We start from the raw sequence: 26,712 nt of genomic DNA, 5'->3' as shown, positions 1-26,712 counted from the left end.
AATAATCTTAATGGGAGCTAGGCCTACAGTGTGCGGACTCTTACTTTCTTTGGTACTTATAGATGCAATGTTCATTTTTTACTAAATGACTTATGGGTAGGCTATCTTTGACGAAATAAAACATTGAACGATAAAATTGATTCTTCACAAACGTGGGACATTTTATTCTCTATGGGTGTAGAATTGTCACTAATAGCCTACATATCAATGTGTAGAATTGTCACAAATAAATATCAATATGTGACTGTGTGTGAATATTTAAATTAAAGCAGTTTAATTAAATTCCCTTGCAACGAATTCAAATACACCACATTAATTGATGACATCTAGCCTACTCACATGTCTGTGCTGGTCCTGCCATGGTTCTGGCTCTGGCAGGTTCTATTAATACATCCATGGTTCTGGCTCTGGCAGGTTCTATTAATACATCCATGGTTCTGGCCAATAAGTTGCGGTCTGTTGGAATCCAGGAAGCGGATGTGTTGTTATAGCGTTGTTTTCCCAGGACAGAGACGGGAGATAGGCAAACACAGTTGTACCAAAAAACTTTATTTTGATGACTGCCAAAAGTTCGTGAGGATCACTGAAAATGGAGGTAGACTCAGGTAAACTATAAAAACTCAATTCGTTTGACTTTTGACAAATTGACAATAGCGAGCTTGCTTGTTACATGTACTGATGTAATTTTCTAGCACCAGCTAACTGGGCTAGCCTGCTAACTGCTAGCACCGGTACACTAGCACTCAGGGTCCAAAACGAACTTTTTGGCTTACCGACTAAATGAAAAAAATGACCAGATAGACAGATTTCTTACCAGACATTGGTTAGTGGGGTTAATTTTGGACCCTCCTAGTACTAGCTAGTTTAATACATCCACGAATAGCTCTTCTGGCTGATATTAATAATATTTTCAAAAATATAAAACCTTGTCAGCAAATTTTAACAACGAGTAAACTTAAACTTCCCTTCATTTGAGCTTGTTCAGCTAGATAAAAGACGTTTATTTGACACAATTATGGCATCTTCAAACTTTTTGTAAATATTGCAAAGTTGTGCAATTATTTTGATTGTTGTTAAATTATTATTAAAACTATGGGCCTATGGGAGAACTTTGTTCCATTCTGAACCTCCGGCTCCCTCTATCTAACTACCCAATCAGTGACCCCGCCTTGTGTATAAATTAACATCCCTGTCCAATCAATGACAGTGTTCTACACCGACCGCACCGGTCCAGCCAGCAACCCTCTGCTGGACCAGCTGCCCAGCTACCAGTCCCTGCTCTACCGCAGGAAGCCCTCGTCGGGCAGCACCAAGCGCCGGGGCAGCTCCAGGAACCGTTTGGGCTCCTCCAGCAGCGGGAGGTGGGGGGCGAGCACCATCACCAGGCACGAGGAGGCGCAGAGGAGCACGCAGAGGCCCGTCCGGGAGCTGGCCAGGCCCATGGGGGACAAACGCAGAGACAAGTGAGCCTGGGAGGAGGATAGCCTGTACTATCCTGTGTATTAGTCACTGTGTTTAAATTATTTTACGCATCAGTTACGTAGTTTCACAGGGGCTCAATTTGGTTTCAAACTAAAGTTACAGAGCAGAAAGCTCTATTACAGACCCAGGCATGTTGCATTCATCACAATCACAATCACAACACAACCCGAAAAGAATCGGCTTCTGTGGACGGATTTCTACGACACAAACCAAGCCTAGTCCTAGACAGGCCGAGATCAAAGGAGATCCGACTGACTCTGCTTAGTTTATTTATTTATTTATATAGACCGGGCTCGGCCTGTGCTCGAGAAAAAACGACTACCTGGTTCCGTAGCTAGGTTTTCTGGACGGGTATTCCATAGACTGACTGACTGACGGCCTCTGTGCTCTCCTCCCCAGGGACCAGCGTCTGGAGCAGGCCAGAGAGCTGAGCAGCTGGGGCCAGTGGCGTCAGAGCACCAGGAGGACCCTGCGCAGACTGTCGGAGGACGCCCGCGAATGGCTCAGCAACCTGGAGCTCTGGAGGGGGGACATCCACGTCATAGAGGGTGAGTATTTGAAAAGCACCTTTTTGGTGAAAACGTATGTGTTTGGACTCAATCGGTTGAATTAAATTGTGGTTGTTTCGACGATGAGTGCCTAAACGTCCCAAAGAATCAGGGTGGCTGTTTGTCTCTCCTTCTCTACCCCGCCCTCCCTCTCCCTCTAACCCCCCTCTCTCTCTACACTACCTCTCTCTCTCTCCCCCCCCCTCTCTCCCAATACCTCTCCCTCTCTCTCCCCCGATGCCCCCCCCATCCCTCTCTCTCTTTCTCTCTCTCTCATTCTATCCTCTCTCATTCTTATCCTTTCTGTCTATCCTCCCTCTCTCTCTCTCTCTCAGGGATGTTTGGGACGGGGATCCTGTCCTACTTCTCCTTCCTGCGCTTCCTGGTTCTGCTGAACTTCATCATCTTCCTCCTGGTGTTCAGCTTTGTCATGCTGCCCATCATCATCGCCCCGCACGCCTCGGGGAACGCCACCTACAACCAGGCTGACGGTAACGACAACCAGATCCATAACCTGTTTATAACCTGTTTATAACATGTACAGAACCTGTTTATAACCTGTACAGTTTATAACCTGTTTATAACCTGCACAGTATATATGTAACCGACTGCGTCCTCATAAACCCTTGTGGAGTGAGTCCGAGGAAGTGGTAGCCCTATTGGCGCAACTGTCAGTGCGTCCACCTCGCAAGCGCTAGAGCTGGTGAGAGCGTGGGTTTGAATCCCACCCTGGGCAAGCCCTTGGCAGAGGTTGAACAGGTAGACCACAACGCAGACCAGAGTACTACCGTTACATACAGTATAACCTGTTAATTTGCTTATAAAGTGTGTATAACCTCTATATGACCTGTTTATAACCTTTCACTACAGCCCTCAGTGTCACATTGTGTGCAGAGGTAGCTTTGCGGCTGTAACTTTTGAACTGTTCTGTCTTATCAGCTTACCGATAACGATAGGGGTGACAGGAGCATGTTCACAGCTTTGTTTTGTAACGTTTCCCGGACGTCCTCCTAACGTCGCCGGGCTGTGTCTCGCTGTGCTCCACAGGCAGCATGTGCAGCGTCTACCCCAGTAGCTCCCGCCGGGGGCTCGTGCTCTTTCACCAGCACATCACTGACCTGCTGTCAGGAGGGGTACGTAGTACCGTAGCCTGTTCTCCCTCAGCGCTGTCCCGATCAATATTCTTTTACTGTGTTAGAACTGTATAAACATTCAAAGTATATTGATTTCAATGGAAGTATTAGCGAGACAAGAATGGTTTCTGGGAACCCAAGTTCCATGGATTTTATGGGGTGGATGAGTTGTGTGGATGAGTTCTGTGGATGGCGCCCCGCAGGGTTTCCTGGAGCAGACCTACCTGTTCTACGGCTACTACAAGGTGCACGTCATCCACTTCCCAAGGTTCAGGTACAACCTGCCGCTGGCCTACCTGCTGGTCACCATCGCCTCGCTTCTCCTCAGCCTCGTCTGGATCGTCAGGAGGTACCAGCACCGAGTCTGCAGCCCAAAACCCAATAACCAAAACCCTAGGTTATATACTGAGCTTATATAGTCAGGAGGTACCAGCACCGAGTCTGCATCCCAAAACCCAATAACCAAAACCCTAGGTTATATACTGAGCTTATATAGTCAGGAGGTACCAGCACCGAGTCTGCATCCCAAAACCCAATAACCAAAACCCTAGGTTATATACTGAGCTTATATAGTCAGGAGGTACCAGCACCGAGTCTGCATCCCAAAACCCAATAACCAAAACCCTAGGTTATATACTGAGTAGTCTCGCGGGCCAGACGAGTCGACTTCCGGTCCGGATTGACATTTTGTTGAAGGAAGTTGGGGGAAAAACGGGCGGATATCCCGTCAAAATTCCGTAGAGTAGTAGACAGTCCGGAAGTGATGCGTTTTTTTTTTTTAAGAACTTCCTTTTACAAATTCTAAGCGGCTGAAGTCCAGACTCTGTCCTCTGTAGAGAGTCTGGCTCTGAGACTATATCCTGAGCTTAGTCAGGAGGTACTAGCACAAAGTCTGCAGCACAAAACCCTAGGCTATATTCTGACCTTATATATGGTAAACAGTAAGTCAACTGCACTTAGATAGTGCTTTTATCCAAAGTGCTTTACAGTGGCCTCTCATTCACCCATTCACACACACATTGACACGCCAATGGCGGCCAGCTGCCATGCAAGGTGCAGCCTGCTCAACTTGGAGCTCAGTGTCTTGCCGAAGGACACTTCAACATGTTGCCAGGAAGAGCTTGAATCAAACCGGGAACCTTCCGAATGAATGCAAAGAAGTAATCAGTGGGACCGTGCGCATTTGTCAACAACAATACATTGTTCATGAAAATAGTTTATTCAAATGATATTCCTACACCCCCCCCCCCCTCAAGATCGGCAACTGGTTTCAAGCGAAACCTGGTGCAGGACGAGGACCGCTTCCAGAGCTTCTGCAACAAGATCTTCTCCGGCTGGGACTTCTGCATCACCAACGAGAACGCCGCCAGGCTGAAGAGGAACAGCCTGCTGTATGAGCTCAAGGTGGGCTGGGCTGGGAGGGGCGATGTGTATCGGCTGGCTTCCACAACCGGCAGTGGTCCGAAAACGAATCAACTGGAGTCCGTGGGGACACTTCTCATAATTTACAGTCAGGCAATAAGATAGAAGTGCAAGATAAATGTCCATTTTATTAAACATTTCCCCCGATAAACAGGCGGTGGATATTCTCATTTGTTGTAATGCTTACCTACAATAGATTCTCTTACACACACACACACACACACACAGGTGGAAAATGGCCGCGTAATGAAATGTGAATATTCTCAATGACGTAGCGCGTGCTCTGATTCTCCTCGACCCTTCACAGACCGACCTGGAGGAGGAGAGGATCAAGCAGAAGATCGCCGACCGCACGCGCAAGGAACGCTGCCGGATCTACTTGATCCGCCTGATCCTCAACGTGTTCGTGGTGGCCGTGCTCGCCGCCTGCTTCTACAGCATCTACGGGGCCACCATCTTCTCCCAGAAAGCCCAGATGACCAAGGTAGAGAGAACACACGGTGCCGGAATAACGATCTTCACAAATGCTAGACTGTAGCCTGTTTAGTCATCAAGAGTGTGTTAAAGTGGCAGTCTTAAAGGACAATGCTCGTTTTTGACAACCTGGACCTTATTTACGACATATTATAAGACGTTTGACTCACCGAGATCACTTTGTGTAGTTCGGAGGCATGTAGAAGAAATTTAAAATCCAGCGCGAGCCAGTATATCCATGTAATGGCGGTGGTCGGGGCACTTAGAATGCAGTTTCTAAAAAATCTATTTTCTGCCGCGAAACGGTTGTTTTCATCAATCTGTCTTGATGAATCACTAGTTGTGCTTACATAGAGCATAGGCCTGTTTTGGTTTTTCACATGCCTCTGTAATATGATCTTTAGAAACGTCTTTAGACACGAAATAGCTTCCTCACTTGCACCAGCACGCATGCGCACAGCGTGCTGGAGCAACGATTGCGCGCTGTGCGAATGCGTGCTGGAGCAAGTGAGGAAGCTATTTCGTTTCGAAAGACGTTTCTAAAGATCATGGCATGTGAAAACCACAACAGGCCTATGCTCTATGTAAGCACAACTAGCGATTCATCAAGACAGATTGATGAAAACAACCGTTTCTCTGCAGAAAATAGATTTTTTGAAACTGCATTCTAAGTGCCCCGACCACCGCCATTACATGGATATACTGGCTCGCGCTGGATTTTAAATTTCTTCTACATGCCTCCGAACTACACCAAAGTGATCTCGGTGAGTCAAACGTCTTATAATATGTCGTAAATAAGGTCCAGGTTGTCAAAAACGACCATTGTCCTTTAAGGATTTCATATAAATAAACGTCCGTTTGGCCGCTAACCCTATTGCATATTGAGGAACGTAACACAGCACATTCATGAAAGCCTTTCCATTTGCAGCATTGCCAAGTTTTGTGAGCTGGTTGTCTGTGGCGACATTCCCACGCAGTATTCATCAGCAGCGCACAGGTTGATGTGATTGGTGGCTTGTGTTTGATTTCAAAATGAATTAATGAAAAAAATTCACACAACTTCTGCAATTACCACTTATTGCCAAAAGGTGGCGCCAAAGACAATGAAACTTGAACTTGCCACTTTAAAGTTGTGAAATGTCAACCCATCTTATCCCACTTATGTTTTTTCCCCATCAACAGTCAGTTGTCATGTTTAGGACCTTTCGGGAGGATCTGCTGATCTTTTCCAGTCCTGAAACGTTATCTGGGAACATGTTTATTTACCACTAGGTTGAAACCTTTACCACGATTAAACCTGTGGCTTGTTTCGCCGCGGCGCACGAACAGGTGAACTTCCTGCTGGACCTGATCTATGAGTACCTCCCCTCCATCGTCATCACGCTGGCCAACTTCATCACCCCGCTCCTCTTCGCCATCATCATCAACTACGAGGACTACTCCCCCGCCTTCGAGATCCGCTTCACCCTCATGAGGTAGTCTCTAGGCCTGGGTGGAGTTACATAGATCAGGCACTGTGGGAGTGGTTTGAGGCGCGTTTGATTCAAACCGCAGCTCCGCACTTTTAGGACTGTTCAGGTGGGTTGATGGTACCGAATCTTGCGCATCCTAAGCGTTGGACTGTACTTATCGTATGTGATTTGAAATTCAAAAGGGGTGCTTGATTCGGCTTCTCGTGCACCGTGGGACCAATGTAACAGTCTCTAAAATGCACAGTTAGCATGTGTAGTGGAATTAATCAAGTACATCCAATATGTATTTCTGAATATAGTCAACACTCACATTCAAGATGCAGGTAGTTTTGCATGTTAATTAGTGAGCCCTAGTCCTGATGAATTGACAGTCTCTCTCTCTCTCTCACTCTCTCTGTAGGTGTGTGTTCATGCGCTTGGCCAGTATCGGGGTGCTGCTGTTCTCCCTGTGGTCTCAGATCACCAGGTGTAAGGAGGAGCCCTGTGTGTGTGGCTACAACCACGTTCTCTACTCGGTGAGTACAGACGCTGACGGAGCCCAGGGGCGTCCGTGTTTATTTTGATACACTCGTATTTTGTGGGACCTCAACAGATGATCAACAGAGGCTCAACTGGAACTCTGTTGATGTGAGAAAAACTGTTTATGCATAGGGGTTTATGTTCGGTCAGGGTTTGTTGAAAGTTAGTTGAAAGTTAGTTGAAAGTTAGTTGAGCTATAGATCATCATCTGTCTGTCTGTCTGTCTGTCTGTCTGTCTATCTATCTATCTATCTATCTATCTACAGTGTTGGGAGACCCGTGTGGGCCAGGAGATGTACAAACTCATGATCTTTGACTTCATCATCATTGCTGCCGTTACGATCTTCGTGGAGTTCCCCAGAAAGTGAGTTAGTCTTGTACAGTGTGTCGTAATCATATTTAACTTGCGCTTGATAGCTTTGTAGTGTCATGACAATACCATTGCTAAATTCCTCACCACAGAGATGACCAAGAGCCAATATAGGATATCGCTCTCTTATTCCCTATTGAAGTGTTTATCTATCAAACTATTCTCCCTCATACCTCCCTTCTCCTCCTCTCCCTCCTTCCCTTGACTCCTCCATCCCTCTTTCCCGCTCCCTCCCTCCCCAGGCTGATAGTGAACCACTGTGACTGTGGCCTGGCCCAGTGGTGGGGCCAGCAGGAGTTTGCCATCCCTCAGAACGTGCTGGAGATCGTCTACGGTCAGACCATCTGTTGGATCGGCACCTTCTACTGCCCCCTGCTGCCCGCCATCTGCACCATCAAGTACTTCATCATCTTCTACATCAAAAAGGTAAGACGATAATGGCTGAACGCTGGTCCGTCGTCCGACCGAAACCGTTTTGCTCTCATTCTCTCTGCCCAGTCTTTTCCCTTAGTTTTCCAGGCAGGACACAGAGGCCCGAAGCAACATTTCTTTTGTCCACTGATACCAATAGAAAATTCAATCTTCTATGCAGGCTACGGTTTAGATAGGCCCAGCCCTCCTGTAGAATCAGGGGTGCAAACCTGTCACCTTTCAGCGAACGTTTGCCGTTCTTCTGAGTCGTCAAAAGAAAGGCTTCTGTGCTTGTAGCCTGTACTCTTGTCTAGCTATGCTAGCTCGTGCTAGTTTTTTTGCTGATACACTACGTAAGATACACAAACTACGCATGCTGCATATCTCTATGGATTTGGGGCAAAAATCTGGTGGTCAAATCCTTGCAATTCATTGGTAACGCCAGAATCCCAGCGCCCTCAGAATACCAGCTTGGGTGGCGAAGTGACACAGACTCTTATTATGTAGTATGCGGAGCGATCCATTGGAGTCTGGAGAGAGACTACTGCTATAGCTGTCTTGCTACAGTAGCTAGCACTTGTAGACAGCTTGCTAGTGCTAGCCTAACAATGCTATAGCCCGTTTAGCTACACAACAATGGTGCCTCCCTATGGGTGTGTCTAAGCGGAAACGGGAAGAATAGGGATTTTCACCTCTTTTAATCATTTTAAACTTGTTCTGGGATAAGTGCTTTACAGTATTACGACAAACTGTGACTTTCTTGACTTGCCTAATTATGTTTTAAACATCATGTGTATGGTCATGGCACAATTCAAACACGATCAACAAATTATTTATCTCCGTTGACTACCGTACATATTTTTTAGAAATAAGGTCCCATGCGATGGCTCTTCCTGCTTCCGCTTAGGCACTCTATAATGTTACCTTGGTAGTTACCTTGGTAGTTATGTGGTTTTGTTGTCATTAATAGCTGGCAGTATAATACAGCAACCCACAGTAGAGAGGCAATACAGCTATTCAATTTGCTTGACTGAGTTTCAATTGACTAATTATACAGGAGTCCATGCGACTCTTGCTGTTACATGCATACAACTGTGGGAGTCTGTAATCATCATCCTGTATCTGTAGTCAATTCATACACATCCCACAATGGACCAAATACCATTAAACGGTCTACCAAAATAGAAAATACCCACAATATATTATTTTCACAAGTGATATGGTTTGATTGGTAGACGTCTCCTGCACATCTCTGTCGGCTTGATGCAGGTTAGCTGTTCTGTAGTCTTTGCACATTAAGTCTAGCTAGTCTAGCTACACTTCCAAATGGAAATGAAGTGTGTCAATGCATATTGAAGCAATCAGCAAGTTACCCAAATACCTAGAAACTAAAAAAACTTAAATAATCATTGAGGGATTTTTTTTTATTAAATTTTTTTCAGGTTGAGAAAGAGACAGAGACACATTTTCATATTAAATAAAAAAAAAACTCTAAAATGTTCCTTCCTATGGCCCTGCTGAGGGACCTGTTGGAGGGTCCTTGGAGGCGGGGCAGCCAGCAGAGGGTGGGTGGGCCTGTCTGTAGTGTGGGGAGGGGATACAGAGCGGGGAGGAGCCCCTGGGCTGGGTAGTCAAGGCAGGGATAGTGGTGTACCGATGAGTGATGGGAGCATGCCTGGGTCCTTCAGAGGCAGGAGGAAGGGGGTCTCAGCAAGAGAAGATCCTGCTCTACTCTCCTGACCTCTCAGATCTCCTAGCCATTCAGCTGCTGAAATGTCCAATGACCTCTGTGCCTCTTAGCAGTGTTTTAGGCCTTCTGCTGGATGTGTTCCCTACAGAGAAGCCCCTTGGTGGTGAGGTGGTGTTTGGCGTGGGCCAGGTTCTGGACAGTGAGCAGGGTTGAGGGGGAGGGTGGGGGTGCGAGAGAGAGGGAGAGAGAGGAACGGGAGGTACGAACGTACGAAGCAGCCTATTCCAGAAGAAGTTCTTGCCGCATCGCATCATGGTTCATGGGTAGGCTTGTTTTTGGACAGGTGGATCACTCTCCGCTTAGACTGGAAACCACAACTGCAAAGCAAATAGGCCCCAGGCTAAATGTAAGGGCAGGCTAGTGCAGTTTAGCTTGTGTACGGTTTGTATAGGGCTGTAACAACGCTATGCAAACTTACTTTCACCTGTGCTATACCGCCATCTATTTTGTACCACGATAAACTAGCACTATAGGGCTGATAGTAGCCTACCAAAATCAATCAAAAACTGTCAATGTCAGTCATTTTATTTATATCGCACTATTCATATAAATCAAGGAGACGGATAAAAACATAAATCAAGCAACGACAGTGACAACAGATTTAAAAGAAACAATAAAAGTAAAAGCACTATGTGGTAAAAGCAATGTTAAAAAGGTATGTTTTAAGATTTTGCTTAAAAGTTACCACAGTCTTAGACATTCTCAGGTCCTCTGGCAGGGTGTTCCAAAGGCTGCATGGGGGCATACAAACTAAAAGCTGTTTATACCAAATAGCCTAGTCCACAAGGATGTTAGCCTGATATCAGACAGTGTCAGGTAACGAGATCTCGGTGGAGTGGGCGGATTTGAATGTCTGGACTCAGGCTACAAGGATGTCTCATACCGTATCCCTATATCCTCATGCTAAAATCCACTGTAAATCCACATTTTAAAGCTGATATTTTAAAAGTTCTTCTACCCCCCCCTAGAAGGTCCACATCTTTATCACCTTTTTCACCCCTGATGAGTTTGCACCCCTGAGAATGGTAGGACAGAGACTGCTTTCATTGTAGAGTGAAGACTGGTCGGCCCATGGAGTTGATTCAGTCATAATCTCGGTGGTAAAGATGAAGATGAATGAGATATTGTACAGTGATGGCTTCCAACCGTACGTCTATCACTTCCTGTTCCTGCTTTTGTCTTCTCCCATCGGATAGGGACCAGGAACGTTCTGTAACTTGGCGATCACCTAACTGTCTGAATGGGAAACATCTATGCATATTCATCACTGATTTACATATCTATGGATGAGTCAGGTGTATTGATCACCTTGTGTGCTGCTGATTCCCCAGGTGTCCTTGGTGAACAACTGTCGTCCGGCCACGCGTCCATTCAGGGCCTCCAGCTCCAACTTCTTCTTCCTGGCTGTGTTGCTGATTGGTTTAGCCCTGGCCTGTGTCCCAGTCACTGTCAGCATAGCCCAGTGAGTACATGACCCATAGTGTTTACTGTAGACTCTTCATCGCCAGGGAAAAAGCCCACCCGCTTTGTATGAACCCACTAGAAACCGCCTGAATGAATCCCACCCGACGGATCGAACGACCCGCGTTCTGTCCGACTGACGTCCGGAACAAGAAGCAGGGTGCGTCGTGACTGGACAAACCAAACCGTCTGAACTGACCCTCGCCTCCTTCCTCTTCTCGCTCCCCAGGATCAGCTGCTCCCAGTCGTGTGGCCCCTTTGTCAACTACACAGTCTCCTGGGAGGTGCTGCCCCGCGCCGTGTCTCAGCTGCCCACCGGGGCACGCCGCTTCTTCCTGGGCTTGTCCTCCGAGGTCTTCGCCATCTCCTTCTTCGTCATCACCTGGTACGGTGCTCGTTTGGGGTCAAAATACTATTTTGACTACTGTTAAATGCTGGTGGGGGTGGGGGTTATTGTGATAACCCACTACCCTCTACACCTTAAATGGATTTGAAATAAATACTTTCATGTATTTAAAATGTATTTGACTAAAGGTCCTACTGTTTCATCCTGTAGCTGCTTTTAGTACTAGTTACAGTCCTTCTGATGTGTTTATCGTTAATGTTGAGGTTTTTCTATTCGTATAAGATCCTTTGTGTCCGTCTCTCTGTAGTCTGGCCATGTTTTACGTCATAGCGCTAGCCGGGGCGCACAAGAGAGTGATCAACCAACTGAGGGAGCAGCTGGCCATGGTGAGTAACTTAAGACCTTAAAGCAGCCGTTGCTATAAAAAATGTTTAGATTTGAAAATCTGGTTTAGTTTTTAGTTGTTTTAGGTTAGATTATGTAGATTTAGGTCAGGTTAGATGTTTTGTAGGTTTGACATTATTGGTGTTTATATACTGTATATATGGGTCAAAGATGTGACGCTTGTTTTTTTGTGTCCCTTTGGTTAAATTTACATTTTTTACTTGTCTGCCATTTCATCATCAATACAATATAATAAATGTGGTAAATGTGGATGGTTACACCAATTGACACTGGGTTGTGTCAAATGGTGTAACCAGTGTTTGTTCATGAAAATATGAAATTATACAGGAATATTAATTATATTCCTATTCCTAGCTAAGCATTATATTTTACAACATTAACAACATGTTTTTAGCCATTTTGACATACATTTCCATAGATTATAACAAAAACCAAGCTGTTTTCAGCATACTGTACCATATGACGCGCTCGATGTTGTGAAACTGGTGAAACATAAAAATTTGAGATCACCCTGATAAAATCTATTCTTAGGTAACATGCTGCAATTGATTATTATTATGAGTACACCTACATACACTCTAGATTGATAAAATATTGAATATTTACCCCTTTTCTCTGGTTACACCACTTGACATTTTCAGGCGCATTTGGTCTTACCTTTTTTTTTTTTTTTTAATATGCAAATGTGATTTCAAATGACATAAAACCAACATAAATACAAAATCCACATATTAACACACCTGATGCATGCTTTTAAAACAGTATTTCCCCAAATTCTTTTTCCATATTTCACACCCTTATTTGTCACTGACCCATATATGTAATATTATATTACTTTGCCTTCACACGTATGCTGTCATATTATGTGTTTGTTAATTTTGTGTCCTCTCAAAAAATTTGAAATTTTAACTTACTGTAGGTGGAGGCTCCAAATAAGCTCACTCAGGTTTTCAGCCTCTCCCTGAACTGTATATTATTTGTTATCTTTATTGTTCTTGTGTATTTTTATTTTGAAATTATGCAAATAAACAAAGTGAACTGAGATTAAAAACAACAACACTACAAACACTGCTAGTGTGCAGGATGCTTTACTGCACTCTCTTTTCATGTACATGTGTATTCCTGGGAATATTGAGTGATGGACAAACTCAATTATTTGAGTTTAGTGTCTTCAGCAATGTTACAATGATACTTCCCTCCTTCCTTCTTCCAAGGTACAATAGGTTGAATGAAGAAAACTGGCGCCCCCCAGTGAAACCTGACTCATCCATCTCTCTTTTGTGTTCACCAGGAGAGTCGAGACAAGCGGTTCCTGATCCAGAAGCTTTGCCAGGCCCAGAGGTCCTCTGCTGTCCGGTCGCCCCGCAGCTCCCAGTCCCAGTCCCCCCCAGACAGGCACAGCCTTAGCCCCTCCACCACCTCCCCCTACAACTCTGGGCTGTTCCTGGTTCAGCCCTCTCCTGACTCCTACACACACGTATAACCTCCCCCTACCACTATGGGCTGTTCCTGGTTCAGCCCTCTCCTGACTCCTACACACACGTATAACCTCCCCCTACCACTATGGGCTGTTCCTGGTTCAGCCCTCTCCTGACTCTTACACACACGTATAACCTCCCCCTACAGCTCTGGGCTGTTCCTGGTTCAGCCCTCTCCTGACTCCTACACACACATATAACCTCCCCCTACCGCTCAGGGCTGTTCCTGGTTCAGCCCTCTCCTGACTCCTACACACACGTATAACCTCCCCCTACCGCTCAGGGCTGTTCCTGGTTCAGCCCTCTCCTGACTCTTACACACACGTATAACCTCCCCCTACAGCTCTGGGCTGTTCCTGGTTCAGCCCTCTCCTGACTCCTACACACACGTATAACCTCCCCCTACCACTATGGGCTGTTCCTGGTTCAGCCCTCTCCTGACTCTTACACACACGTATAACCTCCCCCTACAGCTCTGGGCTGTTCCTGGTTCAGCCCTCTCCTGACTCCTACACACACATATAACCTCCCCCTACCGCTCAGGGCTGTTCCTGGTTCAGCCCTCTCCTGACTCCTACACACACGTATAAACTATTTTTTTGGTGGAGTAGCCCAACATGGGAAGCATTACATTTCTGTTTCTTTGGTGTTGATGATCCAAAGCATACAGTATGAACTTGTCCAGTCTTGTAGTAATCTTAGTTGGAACTATTGTTTTGAGAGCTCCCAAAATACTGCATACTTGTTCTGTTATGGTTTTTGTTATTTTACAGTTTAATGTTGATCTACTGTGAGACCTGCTGTTTTGTAGGACATGGCTTTCCTCCTATCACTTTTTCCTTCCAAGAAGGACTTGTATTATGAAAACCACTACAACGTTTTGAGAATCCTCAAGAATTAAATATTTTATTCCAAAGCAGACCCAGTGTTTTCTAGACTTGAATGCCCATGAACACTAATATTTTCTAGCACTTGAAATGCAAAAAAAAGTTTTTTTTTCTTATTTTTCATAAATATACACTAATGGTCTGTGTATGAATATTTCACATTTTAGTCGGCTATTTTGTCTTATTGTCTACAACTGAAAATACCAATTGTTTTTTCACTGCCTGACCCTATTAATGTGTTATGGTGACCATAGCTCAAGTGTTGTACCCTCCTGTGTGAGTTGTGGTGTGCTGTTACCTTTATCAATTACTACTGTATTTCATGTCATTCTGAGAATTTGTTTTTTTTCTGATGAATGTTGTATCTCTTTAATTGTGGATACAAAATAAATAATGGGATATTCAAAAGTATATTCATTCGTGACATCTTTGTGATCACATCACATTCGTACCTTACTTTGGCTAAAAGCAACAAAACCCGACCAAAACTCATGCACTCTAGCCTGGCTTCATGTACAGAGCTAGCCTGGGATCTATTTGCTTTGCAGTTGTGGTTTCCGGTCTAAGCGAACAGTGATCCTCTTGTCCAAAAAACAGCTCTACCCATAAACCTACGATGCGATGCGCCAAGAACTTCTTCTGGAATAGGCTGCTTTGTTCGATATGTCCATGTTATTATATTCTAATTCGTAGCAACTGGCGAGACTAGGTTTCTCTAGACCGGAAACCAAAGAGAGCCTGTTGACGCGAGGCAACACCATGGAGGTATACAAAAAAAACAGTAGTGGTCGAAGTGCATCCATCCGTGTTATGATGAGTCACGTGGTAAGACTAGGCTGCCATGACTGAACACTCATACATTTGAACAATGATCACATGAATGAGAAATGGCCAATTTTCACAATACAGTAGGTGTCTAGCACTGGTCTATGAACGAAATGTAGTTTTCATAGGTCAGTGTTTCTCAACCAGGGGTCCATGGAACCCCTGTGGTCCCTGGCATAATTACAGGGGTCCATGGGAAAATTGTTTACTTTTTATTTTTATTTCTAAATAATTCATTTTGGTTAAATGTATCCAAAATATGTTAAAATAATATTGTATGACAAACATGTTACAACAAATGTAGACTTACTGTTTTAAAATGAATCAATGAACCTTATTTGCATGCATTCAGAACTCTCCCATTAACTGAGCTAACTCACTCATTCTTGAAATGCTATAAACAAATAATCATTTAAACAGATAGGCAAACTAAGTGTCATGGATACCATAACATGTGTAAAAGTTGTACTTTTAGTGATGTAAAAAAAAAGTGTGGGGATAAAAGCTTGAAACTGTTAAGATAATTAAAGTTAAATACGAATACAATAGAAATGACTGTCATGGCTTTAGAAATAATATATATTGTTGTCGGGAGGCGATGTGGGGTAGCCTGATATCAGACAGAATGTCACCTCGCTACACTCCTTTGAGCTCTTCAAGAACCAGTTAACTTTGGTGGAGTGGGCACATTCAAATGTCTGGACCCAGGCTAGGGGTGGGGGGGGGGTCAGGATTCAGGATTTTTCGAAATATGCTAGGGGTCCAGAGCTCCAAAAAGGTTGAGAACCAATGCAGGAGTTTGGCCAAGTAGACAGATAGTTGTTGTGGCTGTGCAGGATTCTTACAGCGATGTCACTCATGGCCAGCTGCTTGGGCACCTCCAAGCCCAGGCCCACCTCCTCGAACTCATTAAACCTGGAGGACATGCAGGGAGAGAGAAGGAGAGAGAGAGAGAGAGATAGAGAGAGAGAGAGAGAGAGAGAGAGTCAGAGAGAGAGAGAGACTGTCACAGCTCTAGCTGTTGCTCAGTAATCTTCAGTAGTTTCAAAAAGGAGAGGTGAGTTGAAACAGGTAGGAGGTGAAGGAGAAAAGCGACAGACATGCCTTGGGTTCTTGTTGATGTCGGCCCACAGACACAGAGTGATGTTGTCATCCTGGACCACTGTCTGCATGTTCCCCGTCTCCGATGTCTGAGCGAGCGTTGGCCCACTGTGCCCAGGGGGGAACAGACGACAATAAAAGACTGTTTTCACCTGCAGCATTAGTCTTACATATTACCCTGATTGCAGATGTAACGTCACTGGATCAAACATTTCCAGTTATCAAACGCCTTTTCTCATGCATCTGTTTCAAAGCGCAAAACTGAAATGTCAAATGACCTCTGTGCCTCTTAGCAGTGTTTTAGGTTTTAGGTCTTCTGCTAGATGTGTTCCCTACAGAGTATCTCCTTGGTGGTGAGGTGGTGTTTGCCGTGGGCCAGGTTCTGGAGAGTGAGCAGGGTTGAGGGGGTGCGGGAGTGCGAGACAGAGTAACGGGTAGATGGAGGGAGAGATTAGTGGGGAGAGAGAAGATGGGAGAGCAAGAGAGAGAGAAGAACAAAGTTTGATTCAAATGCAATTTTGTGATGTTGAATAAATGTAGGCCTACTAATTCTGCTGTAAGTCCATCCGTGTTATGATGAATCATGTGGTAAGACTAGGCTGCTGCAGCTGTTGGCTGCCATGACTAAACAATGAATTCATACATTTTAACGATGATCACGTGAATGAGAAATGGCCAGTTTTCATTAGTATACAGTAGGGTGCTCCTACATCCATAGCCCTGGTCTGTAAACGGTCTTCATCAAATGTTGTAGCTAAATTAGGTTGGGCTAATGTTAAGATGGGTTGGGTTAGTGGCTATTCGGGAATTGAGGTAGGCTAGGCCTAATGATAACGAAACAAGACAAGTAGGCTAACTAAACCGTTTTGGCAGCACTTTGAGATTGTCCTTCAAAGTGCTTTATAAATAGAATTACAGGACCCGTGAGGGCTTTAATCGGCCTCGATCACGGTGACACTATCTCTCACCGGATTCATGGGGTTCAGGAGCGTAGTGGAGCGCCTCTGTCTTGGGCTCCTTTCAATGCTGCTACGAGTAGTCTTCAAAGTAACCAAACGTCCTTGAATATAAATGTAGCAAGCCTCAACTTGCGCCGCACAGTAAAAAAAGAGCAAGATGAACAATATTTAATAAAGTGCCAAGGTTTATTGAGGATACAGGCCGAGGGGACCTTCTGACTGGGTATAACAAAAGAAATTTACCATTTAGTTCACCGCACACCACTCCAAACTGTTTCACACTTGTCACACGTGAGCAATCCACACTGGAACAAAACACGCTGATAATCAGATGCCACAAAGGCTAGTATGCACACACACAGTGTCAAGATTCTCTTGCGTCTATCCAGCTCTCCTCACGCACAGCTCACCCTGTAGGCCTACGGCTCTGGGGGAAGTGGCGACTAACAACACAAAAACAAACAACACAAATAATGAAAATAAACTAGTCCGCCCACAGAGGCAACCCCAGATATTTTGCCTCAATACCAGCCACAGATGCCAGGCGGACTAGAATACATTATACAAGAAAAATAAACTTTAATGCTATCATAAGGGACTCAACAGTAAGAGCAGCAGAAGGAATCTGTCGCTTCCTGCTATGCTGGACTCAACGGTACAATACCAATCCTAATCAGGCGTCAAACAGACTCCACAACGACGCCGTAGAACAGCTTCGGCAAACATTTCCGCCATGAGCGGTTATATTATACCTCCATGCATGAGCGTAACAAGGGTGTGCACCTGCCCTTTCCTCTCGGCCGGAACTATTCGCTATTTTTCTGTGGCTGCCTATCGCTCATTTATGTCTTTAGGGGCTGCTACCCGCAGCCACAAGGTGGCACTGGCTACATAAATGATTCATAGAGATCGATTATCCTCATTTAATATCGCCAATAATGCTTACCCATCTCTATCGAAAACGTGGACAATTAAGCGACAGTAGCGCTGAATGACATCACTATGGAGACATCGGCTGTTATCCGACCAACCTTTTAAGCGCTCCTATTTGATTCTGGATGTGGGCGTGTATTAAATAGGTAGCTCACTACTGTTGAGTGACAGTTTAATATTGGGGGATACCCTTCCAGCTGAGAGTGGCTGATGTGTCACATATAGGCTACCGTTCTCTTTACGTGTCCTTAATTTTCGTGAAACGATCTTCGCGATGTTATTGTACATATGTTATGTTAATTGTAGTAGGCTAAAAGAAAATAGTGTAAATCTATTACAATCTAGCCCAACATATACTTCATTTAGTTGGCCGCCTGGATCTCCGTCAAGTCACTGTCCTATCCGGTCTGTGACATCACGGGTGTTCGTATGACGTGACATTTACACCTAACGGCAAGGTATATCAGGCTGTAACAAGTGGACAAGCGTCAGTGCGGTGTTTGCGATTCCTATCCGGTCTGTGACATCACGGGTGTTCGTATGACGTGACATTTACACGTAACCGCAAGGTATATAAAGCTGTAACAAGTGGACAAGCGTCAGTGCTTTGTTTGCGATGAGATTGGCATGTTGCTAAAGACAGGGCTGGACTGGGACAAAAAATCGGCCCTGGCATTTTTGGCCCAGACCGGCCCACCACAATCGGTCGGACACCACCCACCAGTACCAAATCCTTGCGGCCCCTTTAAATATGCAATACCACCGTACTATTTCCCCAAACCACTACAAAGATGAGTAAGTTCCGTGGACAAGTGTACCAGTGCAAATGGACGAGTGTACTCACTCACTCTTGACTCCCTGGTGGTCAGACGTGGCCGTGGAGAACACAATCTCCATACTCAAGTAACAGTTACAGTAGAAGTACAAGAAATTGTCAAAGAAAAAGCTCTGATAGAAGTCAAAGTATATAATTTCAAATTATTTATTAAATTATTATTATTATTCAAATGTAAGTATAGAAATATATGTACAAAGTATACAAGTAACTCAAAATGTTGCCTGTGAACTCCACTGGGCTGAAAAGATCTCCTCCTCAAACAAGGCAACCTTTAAAAGAGTGAGAGGGAGAGACAAAGAGAGAAAGGTGAGAATGATAATTGATGGAGTTAAATGATCACAGTACTGGTCCAGTATCTTCAATTGAGAACAATGTAGAGAGATAGTTGCATGTATTTGATACTTACTTAGTAATAAAGGCTGCATGGCCCTCTGGATACCCTCAACAATAATGGCATCTCCTGAGAGAGAGAGAGAGAGAGAGAGAGAAAGAGAGAGAGATAGAGAGAGAGGGGGGGAGAGAGAGAGAGAGAGGGAGAGATGAGACATGATCAATGATAAGTCATACATGATTAAATGACAGATTCAGATGATCAGAGTTGCATGAATTGTATACTTACTTACTGGAAAAAGGCTGCATGGACCTCTGAATACCCTCATCAACAATGGTATCCTGAGTGAGAAAGAGGGAGGAAGAGAGATGAGACACGATAAGTGAGATAAACTATAGATTCAGATAGTAACAATATCTTCTAGAAAATGTAAGCAGTTGCATAGATTGTAAACTCACTACTTACATAAAAAAGGATGCCTGTGAAGTCCACTACAGTTAAAAGCAAAGTGCTTCTTTTCAAACAAATGAGGGCAACCTTTGTTAGAGAGAGAGGGAGAAAAGGGGAGACAGAGAGAAAGGTGAGACTGAGACATTATAATTGATTGAGTTGATCACAGTACTGGTAATTACATGATCATAATACCTTTATCTTTACTGGAAAAGGATGCATGACCCTCTGGATACGCTCAACAATAATATCCTGACAGAGAGAGAGGGGGGGGGAGTGAGAGAAAGATGAGACATAATCAATGATAATTTTTAAATTATAAATGATTAAATGACAGATTCTAGAAAATATAAAAACATAGTTGCATGTATTGTATACTTACTTAGTGGAAAAGGCTGCATGGCCCTCTGAATACCCTCATCAACAATGGACAATGAACCACACAAGTGTCTGTGTCCAATTTGCTCTTATTATTATTTAGCATGTTATCTTGGTCTCACATGTGATCCTCAATCAATATTATAGTGTGTGCATAACAGTAGTAATGTACTAGCAGGGTCCAAAACGAACTTTTTTAACCTAGCCCCTTAGTAACAGTCCTGAAAGGAGTTAGGCTCACCAGTCAACTGGCTGGTAAATTATCCATTACCAATAGATTTTTAGCAGCCAGCCATTGGCTAGAAAATGGCTAGGGTTAATTTTGGACCATGGCCACACACAGCTCACGTTAGCCTGCTCATCTTTTTCTTCGAAGATATAACGTTAGCCCAGCAGCAGCAACACTGCTAGGCTAGGCCAGAATAGATAACGTCAGTAATAGCGCTAGTGCTAATTGCCAAGCTAACGTGCTAAAGTTAGTACTGACGTTATCTGGCTGGCCTAGACAAACAGTGTTAACGCTAGCTAGCGCAAACGTAGCTAGCTACGACCCGATTTGCTTGGCAGGGAGGTGGGTAGCTAGATAATGCTAGCTAGCTGTACCTAGCTAATGCTAGCTGGCGCTAGCCAGCAGATAGCCGTCACCCATATTCATATTTAGCTATAGCTTTTTTAGCTTTCAGCTATATTTCCTTACCGTTTCAACTGCACACTCCTCCTGCTCACTCTGTCCTTCCTCGGCCCTGTCATGTCTCTGTCCCTCCTCGGCCCTGTCATGTCTCTGTCCCTCCTCGGCTTCCCTGTCCTGCTCTCGGCCACCATCCACCTCTCCTTCAAGTTCGTGTTCAACATGGTGTTGCTGCACAACGTGGGCTGAGGCTGTAGACGTTGAAGCAGCCCCTGGCGCAAACATATCAGTAATTTTTGCACATGTTGCAGCATCGCCTCAAGACTTTTAATCTTTTTAGCTCGTAATTTCTCTGCGCCCCCCTTGCGCTTTGGTTTACTATACTTGTCCTTATACATCTTTCTCCATCCACTGACTTTTGGCTCTCTAACGGCCCACGCAAATGACACCTGAAACTAACAGAGGGAGGGGTGGGGCCTACATATGATTAGGCCAGCCCAGTGTCAGTATAGAAAATGGACCAATGGGCCGCTGTCCCTGCTCTATGGGCCGTTCGTTAGCCCCCAAAGAAAAACAATTTTTTTTTTTTTTTTAGATCGGCCCACAAGTAGGTCCGGCCCACCGCCACATGGCCAGTCCAGCCGTGGCTAAAGATGTAGCTTTACCAATATGCTCGCGAGTTCTCTTTTTAGAACCCTAATGAGGGTTCTAATTTCAAGCAGCCAAGGTCCTGCTGAGGCGACGCTCCAGAATGAGCCACCTCTGTTAGATCTTGATGTGACACTCCCCTGCTGGGGAGTTTTGATTTGTGTCTCCTTGGTCCTGATCTGCTGGGGAGTTTTGATTGGTCTCTCCTTGGTCCTGATAGTGTCCTGGCTAGGTCAATGGAGAAATAGCCAAGGAAACACTAAGGTGGGTAATCAAAGTTTCATTGTACTTGTAATAATTCAGAAATCAAATGATTACAGAAGTTGCTCTGTCTTTGTGAAGCCTAATGACCTCAATATCCATCTGGTATTTCCTTTATAAATTAGGATGAAATCCGTGAAGACATTGATTGGTAAGTTTCTAATGATTTTTTCAGTATCCATAACAGTGTGTGTGAGTGAGAGACAGAGATGTGTGTTTATGTGTATAATGTGTGGCATGATGCATTTCGATAATACATATAAGTGTATTGAAATCATCAAAAGTCATTTTAGTTTATTTTACTTTATTCTATCTCTTAAGTGCCCAGCTGACACTTGGCCGTTTGGAAGTGCCAATTAAGATGAATGCGAGCCTTGACTGTCGAGGACCAGACGATCCAGATTCTGTCTCCTGGGATCCGGGGGACGGTGAAGAAGACCTGGTGTCTAAGACGGGTCGAGGCTCCGCCCCTGTGATGTCTGACAGCGTCCCCGAACCTTTCCCTACAACCAAGGGCGACGGGTCAAAGGGCAAATCTGAGATGAACGTTCCGCCCTCAGCCCAGGCCGACTGGGCGTGCGGTCAGGTGCAGCGTCGCTGTCTGAGGCACCTTCGCACGAAGTGGGAAGGAGACCTCCTGGGGACGGCCACTTCCCCCTCAGACTCTCTGGTGAACAGGGCGTCGGTCAATGTCTCATCTGTCACAGGCCCATCTGACACAGCTCCAGCTATCAAACCACCATTGTTAAAGACCAAGACTAGCCTGCCCTCTCTGGTGTCTGCCAGGTCTGGGGTGAGTGGAGCAGACAGCCCCACTGCCGTGCTGTCTGGCGCAGTTGCCGAACCCTTCTCTGCACCCAAGGGAGAAGGTTCAAAGGGCAAATCTGAGCGGAACATTCCGCCCTCAGCCCAGGTCGACTGGGTGGGGGATTTGGTGCTGCGTCTCAGTCGGAGGGACTTTAAAAGGAAGTGGAAAGAAGCCTTCCTGGGTACCGCCACGTCCAGCTCAGACTGTCTGGTGAAGAGGGTGCCAGTCACAGCCCCGTCTACCAAACTGCCGTTCTCAACTGTGAGTAGAGGAAACGGCCCCGCCCCCATGGGGTCTACCCAACCATCCTCCCCCGTGGCGTCCAGTGGTGTCGGCGAGTCTGTCTCTCCATACAAGGGCGAAAGGTCAAAGGAACAGTCAAAGCTGAACAGTAAACCCTCACCCAAAGCCCCCTGGCTGCAGGAACTGGAGGTTTGTTTCCGTCGGAGGCGCGTTCTCAGGCTGTGGAGACGAGCCGTTCGGATGGTCTGCATTATTGGGAGGCTGCTGCCAGACAGGCTCAAACAGGTGACCAGCAGTGACGAGATAGGTCATCATACTGACTGTGTTGCAGACCCGCTTATCAAAGCAAGTCGTGCCTCTATTGAAGCCTTCAAAAGAAAGTGTGCCATCTTTGAAGCGCTTCACCAGGAAAGGCCTCTTGTCCCACACCACGACAGGAAGCAGGATCTCTGTTGGAGGAACTTTCACAATCGGTGGGAAAAAGTCTTTCCAGGAATGCCCACTTCCAGCTCGGACTGTCTGGCTAAGATGGCGTCTAACACAGCCTCGTCTACCAAACCGCCGTTCTCAACGGTGAGTAGAGTAAACGGCCACGCCCCCTTGGTGTCTTCCCACCTATCCAACCCTGTGGCATCTAGCGGTGTCTCTCCCTGCAAGGGCGAAAGGTCTAAGGTATCCACCACGTCAACATCGTCCTTAGTCCATCTGATTAGTGAGCAGACAGCAGATTTTCCTGAGACAATTCTGAAAAAAAAGATTCAAGGAAAGGCCAACTCGTACTGTATGGTGAAGAGGGCATCCGACACAGCCCGTCCTACTCAACCACCACGGGGAAACGGCCCCGTCCCTGTGACGTCTACTCGCCAGGGACAGCTCAGTCTATTGAGTCTACTCGCCAGGGACAGCTCAGTCTATTGAGATGACACCTCTCCACACATCCAGTATACCAGAGCTGTTCATTATTACTGTAGCCAGTCCTTTTCTTCAGCATGTCCACATATGTTATCATCCACCACCATGTGTGTCTTTACCAGGTGGGTGGCTATGTGGGTGTTAGTATTTATTCAGTGTGTGCTTGTTTTATGTTTTTCATTTCATGTGAGAATAAAGTCTCTGAACATTCTTGGCCTGCGAATCTCTATGGTATCCTGATACACGTTAATCAGCTGCGTGAACTAAGAGACTTTGTGCAATAAAATGTGTAATAAAATCAAATTAAAGCCGCAAGCAGCAGTGAGACAAGGTCCTACGGTTACGCCCCCTTAAGACTGACAGTCACGGGGAGACTGACAAGACAGGTGGGCTAGGCCACCTGGTAAATCTAGCAATACCAGCTAATGACCAGCCAAGGTTTGTAGCTGGCTCTCACCAAGCCCCCAGGAACGTCTCGGGGTTGTGACACTACATGGATGCAAGCATCAGCCCACTAGCTAAATAACGCCAGAACACAAGATTACAGACTAATCAATGTATGAACAATGTCACATTGAGCATGCTCAACATTAAGTTAAAATTGAAATACATCTGAAACCTCCAAACGTAACGTTAGCATTCACTAACTAACGTTAGGGATATTTTAATAAATAATGGGATATTCAAAAGTATATTCATTCGTGACATCTTTGTGATCACATCACATTCGTACCTTACTTTGGCTAAAAGCAACAAAACCCGACCAAAACTCATGCACTCTAGCCTGGCTTCATGTACAAAGCTAGCCTGGGATCTATTTGCTTTGCAGTTGTGGTTTCCGGTCTAAGCGAACAGTGATCCTCTTGTCCAAAAAACAGCTCTACCCATAAACCTACGATGCGATGCGGCAAGAACTTCTTCTGGAATAGGCTGCTTTGTTCGATATGTCCATGTTATTATATTCTAATTCGTAGCAACTGGCGAGACTAGGTTTCTCTAGACCGGAAACCAAAGAGAGCCTGTTGACGCGAGGCAACACCATGGAGGTATCGTAAAAAACAGTAGTGGTCGAAGTGCATCCATCCGTGTTATGATGAGTCACGTGGTAAGACTAGGCTGCCATGACTGAACACTCATACATTTGAACAATGATCACATGAATGAGAAATGGCCAATTTTCACAATACAGTAGGTGTCTAGCACTGGTCTATGAACGAAATGTAGTTTTCATAGGTCAGTGTTTCTCAACCAGGGGTCCATGGAACCCCTGTGGTCCCTGGCATAATTACAGGGGTCCATGGGAAAATTGTTTACTTTTTATTTTTATTTCTAAATAATTCATTTTGGTTAAATGTATCCAAAATATGTTAAAATAATATTGTATGACAAAAATGTTACAACAAATGTAGACTTACTGTTTTAAAATGAATCAATGAACCTTATTTGCATGCATTCAGAACTCTCCCATTAACTGAGCTAACTCACTCATTCTTGAAATGCTATAAACAAATAATCATTTAAACAGATAGGCAAACTAAGTGTCATGGATACCATAACATGTGTAAAAGTTGTACTTTTAGTGATGTAAAAAAAAAGTGTGGGGATAAAAGCTTGAAACTGTTAAGATAATTAAAGTTAAATACGAATACAATAGAAATGACTGTCATGGCTTTAGAAATAATATATATTGTTGTCGGGAGGCGATGTGGGGTAGCCTGATATCAGACAGAATGTCACCTCGCTACACTCCTTTGAGATCTTCAAGAACCAGTTAACTTTGGTGGAGTGGGCACATTCAAATGTCTGGACCCAGGCTAGGGGTGGGGGGGGGGGTCAGGATTCAGGATTTTTCAAAATATGCTAGGGGTCCAGAGCTCCAAAAAGGTTGAGAACCAATGCAGGAGTTTGGCCAAGTAGACAGATAGTTGTTGTGGCTGTGCAGGATGTCACTCATGGCCAGCTGCTTGGGCAGCTCCAAGCCCAGGCCCACCTCCTCGAACTCATTAAACCTGGAGGACATGCAGGGAGAGAGAAGGAGAGAGAGAGAGAGAGAGAGAGAGAGAGAGATAGAGAGAGAGAGAGAGTCAGAGAGAGAGAGAGACTGTCACAGCTCTAGCTGTTGCTCAGTAATCTTCAGTAGTTTCAAAAAGGAGAGGTGAGTTGAAACAGGTAGGAGGTGAAGGAGAAAAGCGACAGACATGCCTTGGGTTCTTGTTGATGTCGGCCCACAGACACAGAGTGATGTTGTCATCCTGGACCACTGTCTGCATGTTCCCCGTCTCCGATGTCTGAGTGAGCGTTGGCCCACTGTGCCCAGGGGGGAACAGACGACAATAAAAGACTGTTTTCACCTGCAGCATTAGTCTTACATATTACCCTGATTGCAGATGTAACGTCACTGGATCAAACATTTCCAGTTATCAAACGCCTTTCCTCATGCATTTGTTTCAAAGCGCAAAACTGAAATGTCAAATGACCTCTGTGCCTCTTAGCAGTGTTTTAGGTTTTAGGTCTTCTGCTGGATTTGTTCCCTACAGAGTATCTCCTTGGTGGTGAGGTGGTGTTTGGCGTGGGCCAGGTTCTGGAGAGTGAGCAGGGTTGAGGGGGTGCGGGAGTGCGAGACAGAGTAACGGGGAGATGGAGGGAGAGATTAGTGGGGAGAGAGAAGATGGGAGAGCAAGAGAGACAGAGAGAAGAACAAAGTTTGATTCAAATGCAATTTTGTGATGTTGAATAAATGTAGGCCTACTAATTCTGCTGTAAGTCCATCCGTGTTATGATGAATCATGTGGTAAGACTAGGCTACTGCAGCTGTTGGCTGCCATGACTAAACAATGAATTCATACATTTTAACGATGATCACGTGAATGAGAAATGGCCAGTTTTCATTAGTATACAGTAGGGTGCTCCTACATCCATAGCCCTGGTCTGTAAACGGTCTTCATCAAATGTTGTAGCTAAATTAGGTTGGGCTAATGTTAAGATGGGTTGGGTTAGTGGCTATTCGGGAATTGAGGTAGGCTAGGCCTAATGATAACGAAACAAGACAAGTAGGCTAACTAAACCGTTTTGTCAGCACTTTGAGATTGTCCTTCAAAGTGCTTTATAAATAGAATTACAGGACCCGTGAGGGCTTTAATCGGCCTCGTTCACGGTGACACCTTATCTCTCACCGGATTCATGGGGTTCAGGAGCGTAGTGGAGCGCCTCTGTCTTGGGCTCCTTTCAATGCTGCTACG

General features: G+C 45.1%; 1 protein-coding gene across 1 annotated transcript; it reads left to right on the top strand.

Annotated features, from left to right (window-relative positions):
- The first annotated feature begins 513 nt into the window (after positions 1-513).
- Positions 514-13,343, top strand: tmc7 (transmembrane channel like 7). Its single transcript, XM_084441277.1, has 16 exons — positions 514-605; positions 1,208-1,463; positions 1,882-2,030; positions 2,366-2,521; positions 3,078-3,163; positions 3,367-3,512; positions 4,420-4,567; positions 4,893-5,069; positions 6,389-6,534; positions 6,932-7,046; positions 7,317-7,414; positions 7,663-7,846; positions 10,913-11,043; positions 11,272-11,427; positions 11,696-11,774; positions 13,085-13,343. Exons 1-16 carry the CDS (start codon positions 590-592, stop codon positions 13,274-13,276), a joined length of 2,235 nt encoding a protein of 744 aa, XP_084297403.1. The 5' UTR covers positions 514-589; the 3' UTR covers positions 13,277-13,343.
- Positions 13,344-26,712: the final 13,369 nt, after the last annotated feature.

This window comes from Borostomias antarcticus (assembly GCF_949987555.1).
Source record: "Borostomias antarcticus genome assembly, chromosome: 7".
Taxonomy (NCBI): Eukaryota; Metazoa; Chordata; class Actinopteri; order Stomiiformes; family Stomiidae; genus Borostomias; species Borostomias antarcticus.
The sequence above is the reverse complement of the archived record's forward strand: the minus strand, read 5'-3'. Positions and strand labels throughout refer to the sequence as shown.

What these genes read in the sequence shown, in the direction of transcription:
- tmc7 (XM_084441277.1), top strand. An exon ending in GGACATCCACGTCATAGAGG is followed by an intron (nt 2,031 to 2,365) that starts GTGAGTATTTGA and finishes TCTCTCTCTCAG; the next exon opens with GGATGTTTGGGACGGGGATC. An exon ending in ATCCGCTTCACCCTCATGAG is followed by an intron (nt 6,535 to 6,931) that starts GTAGTCTCTAGG and finishes CTCTCTCTGTAG; the next exon opens with GTGTGTGTTCATGCGCTTGG.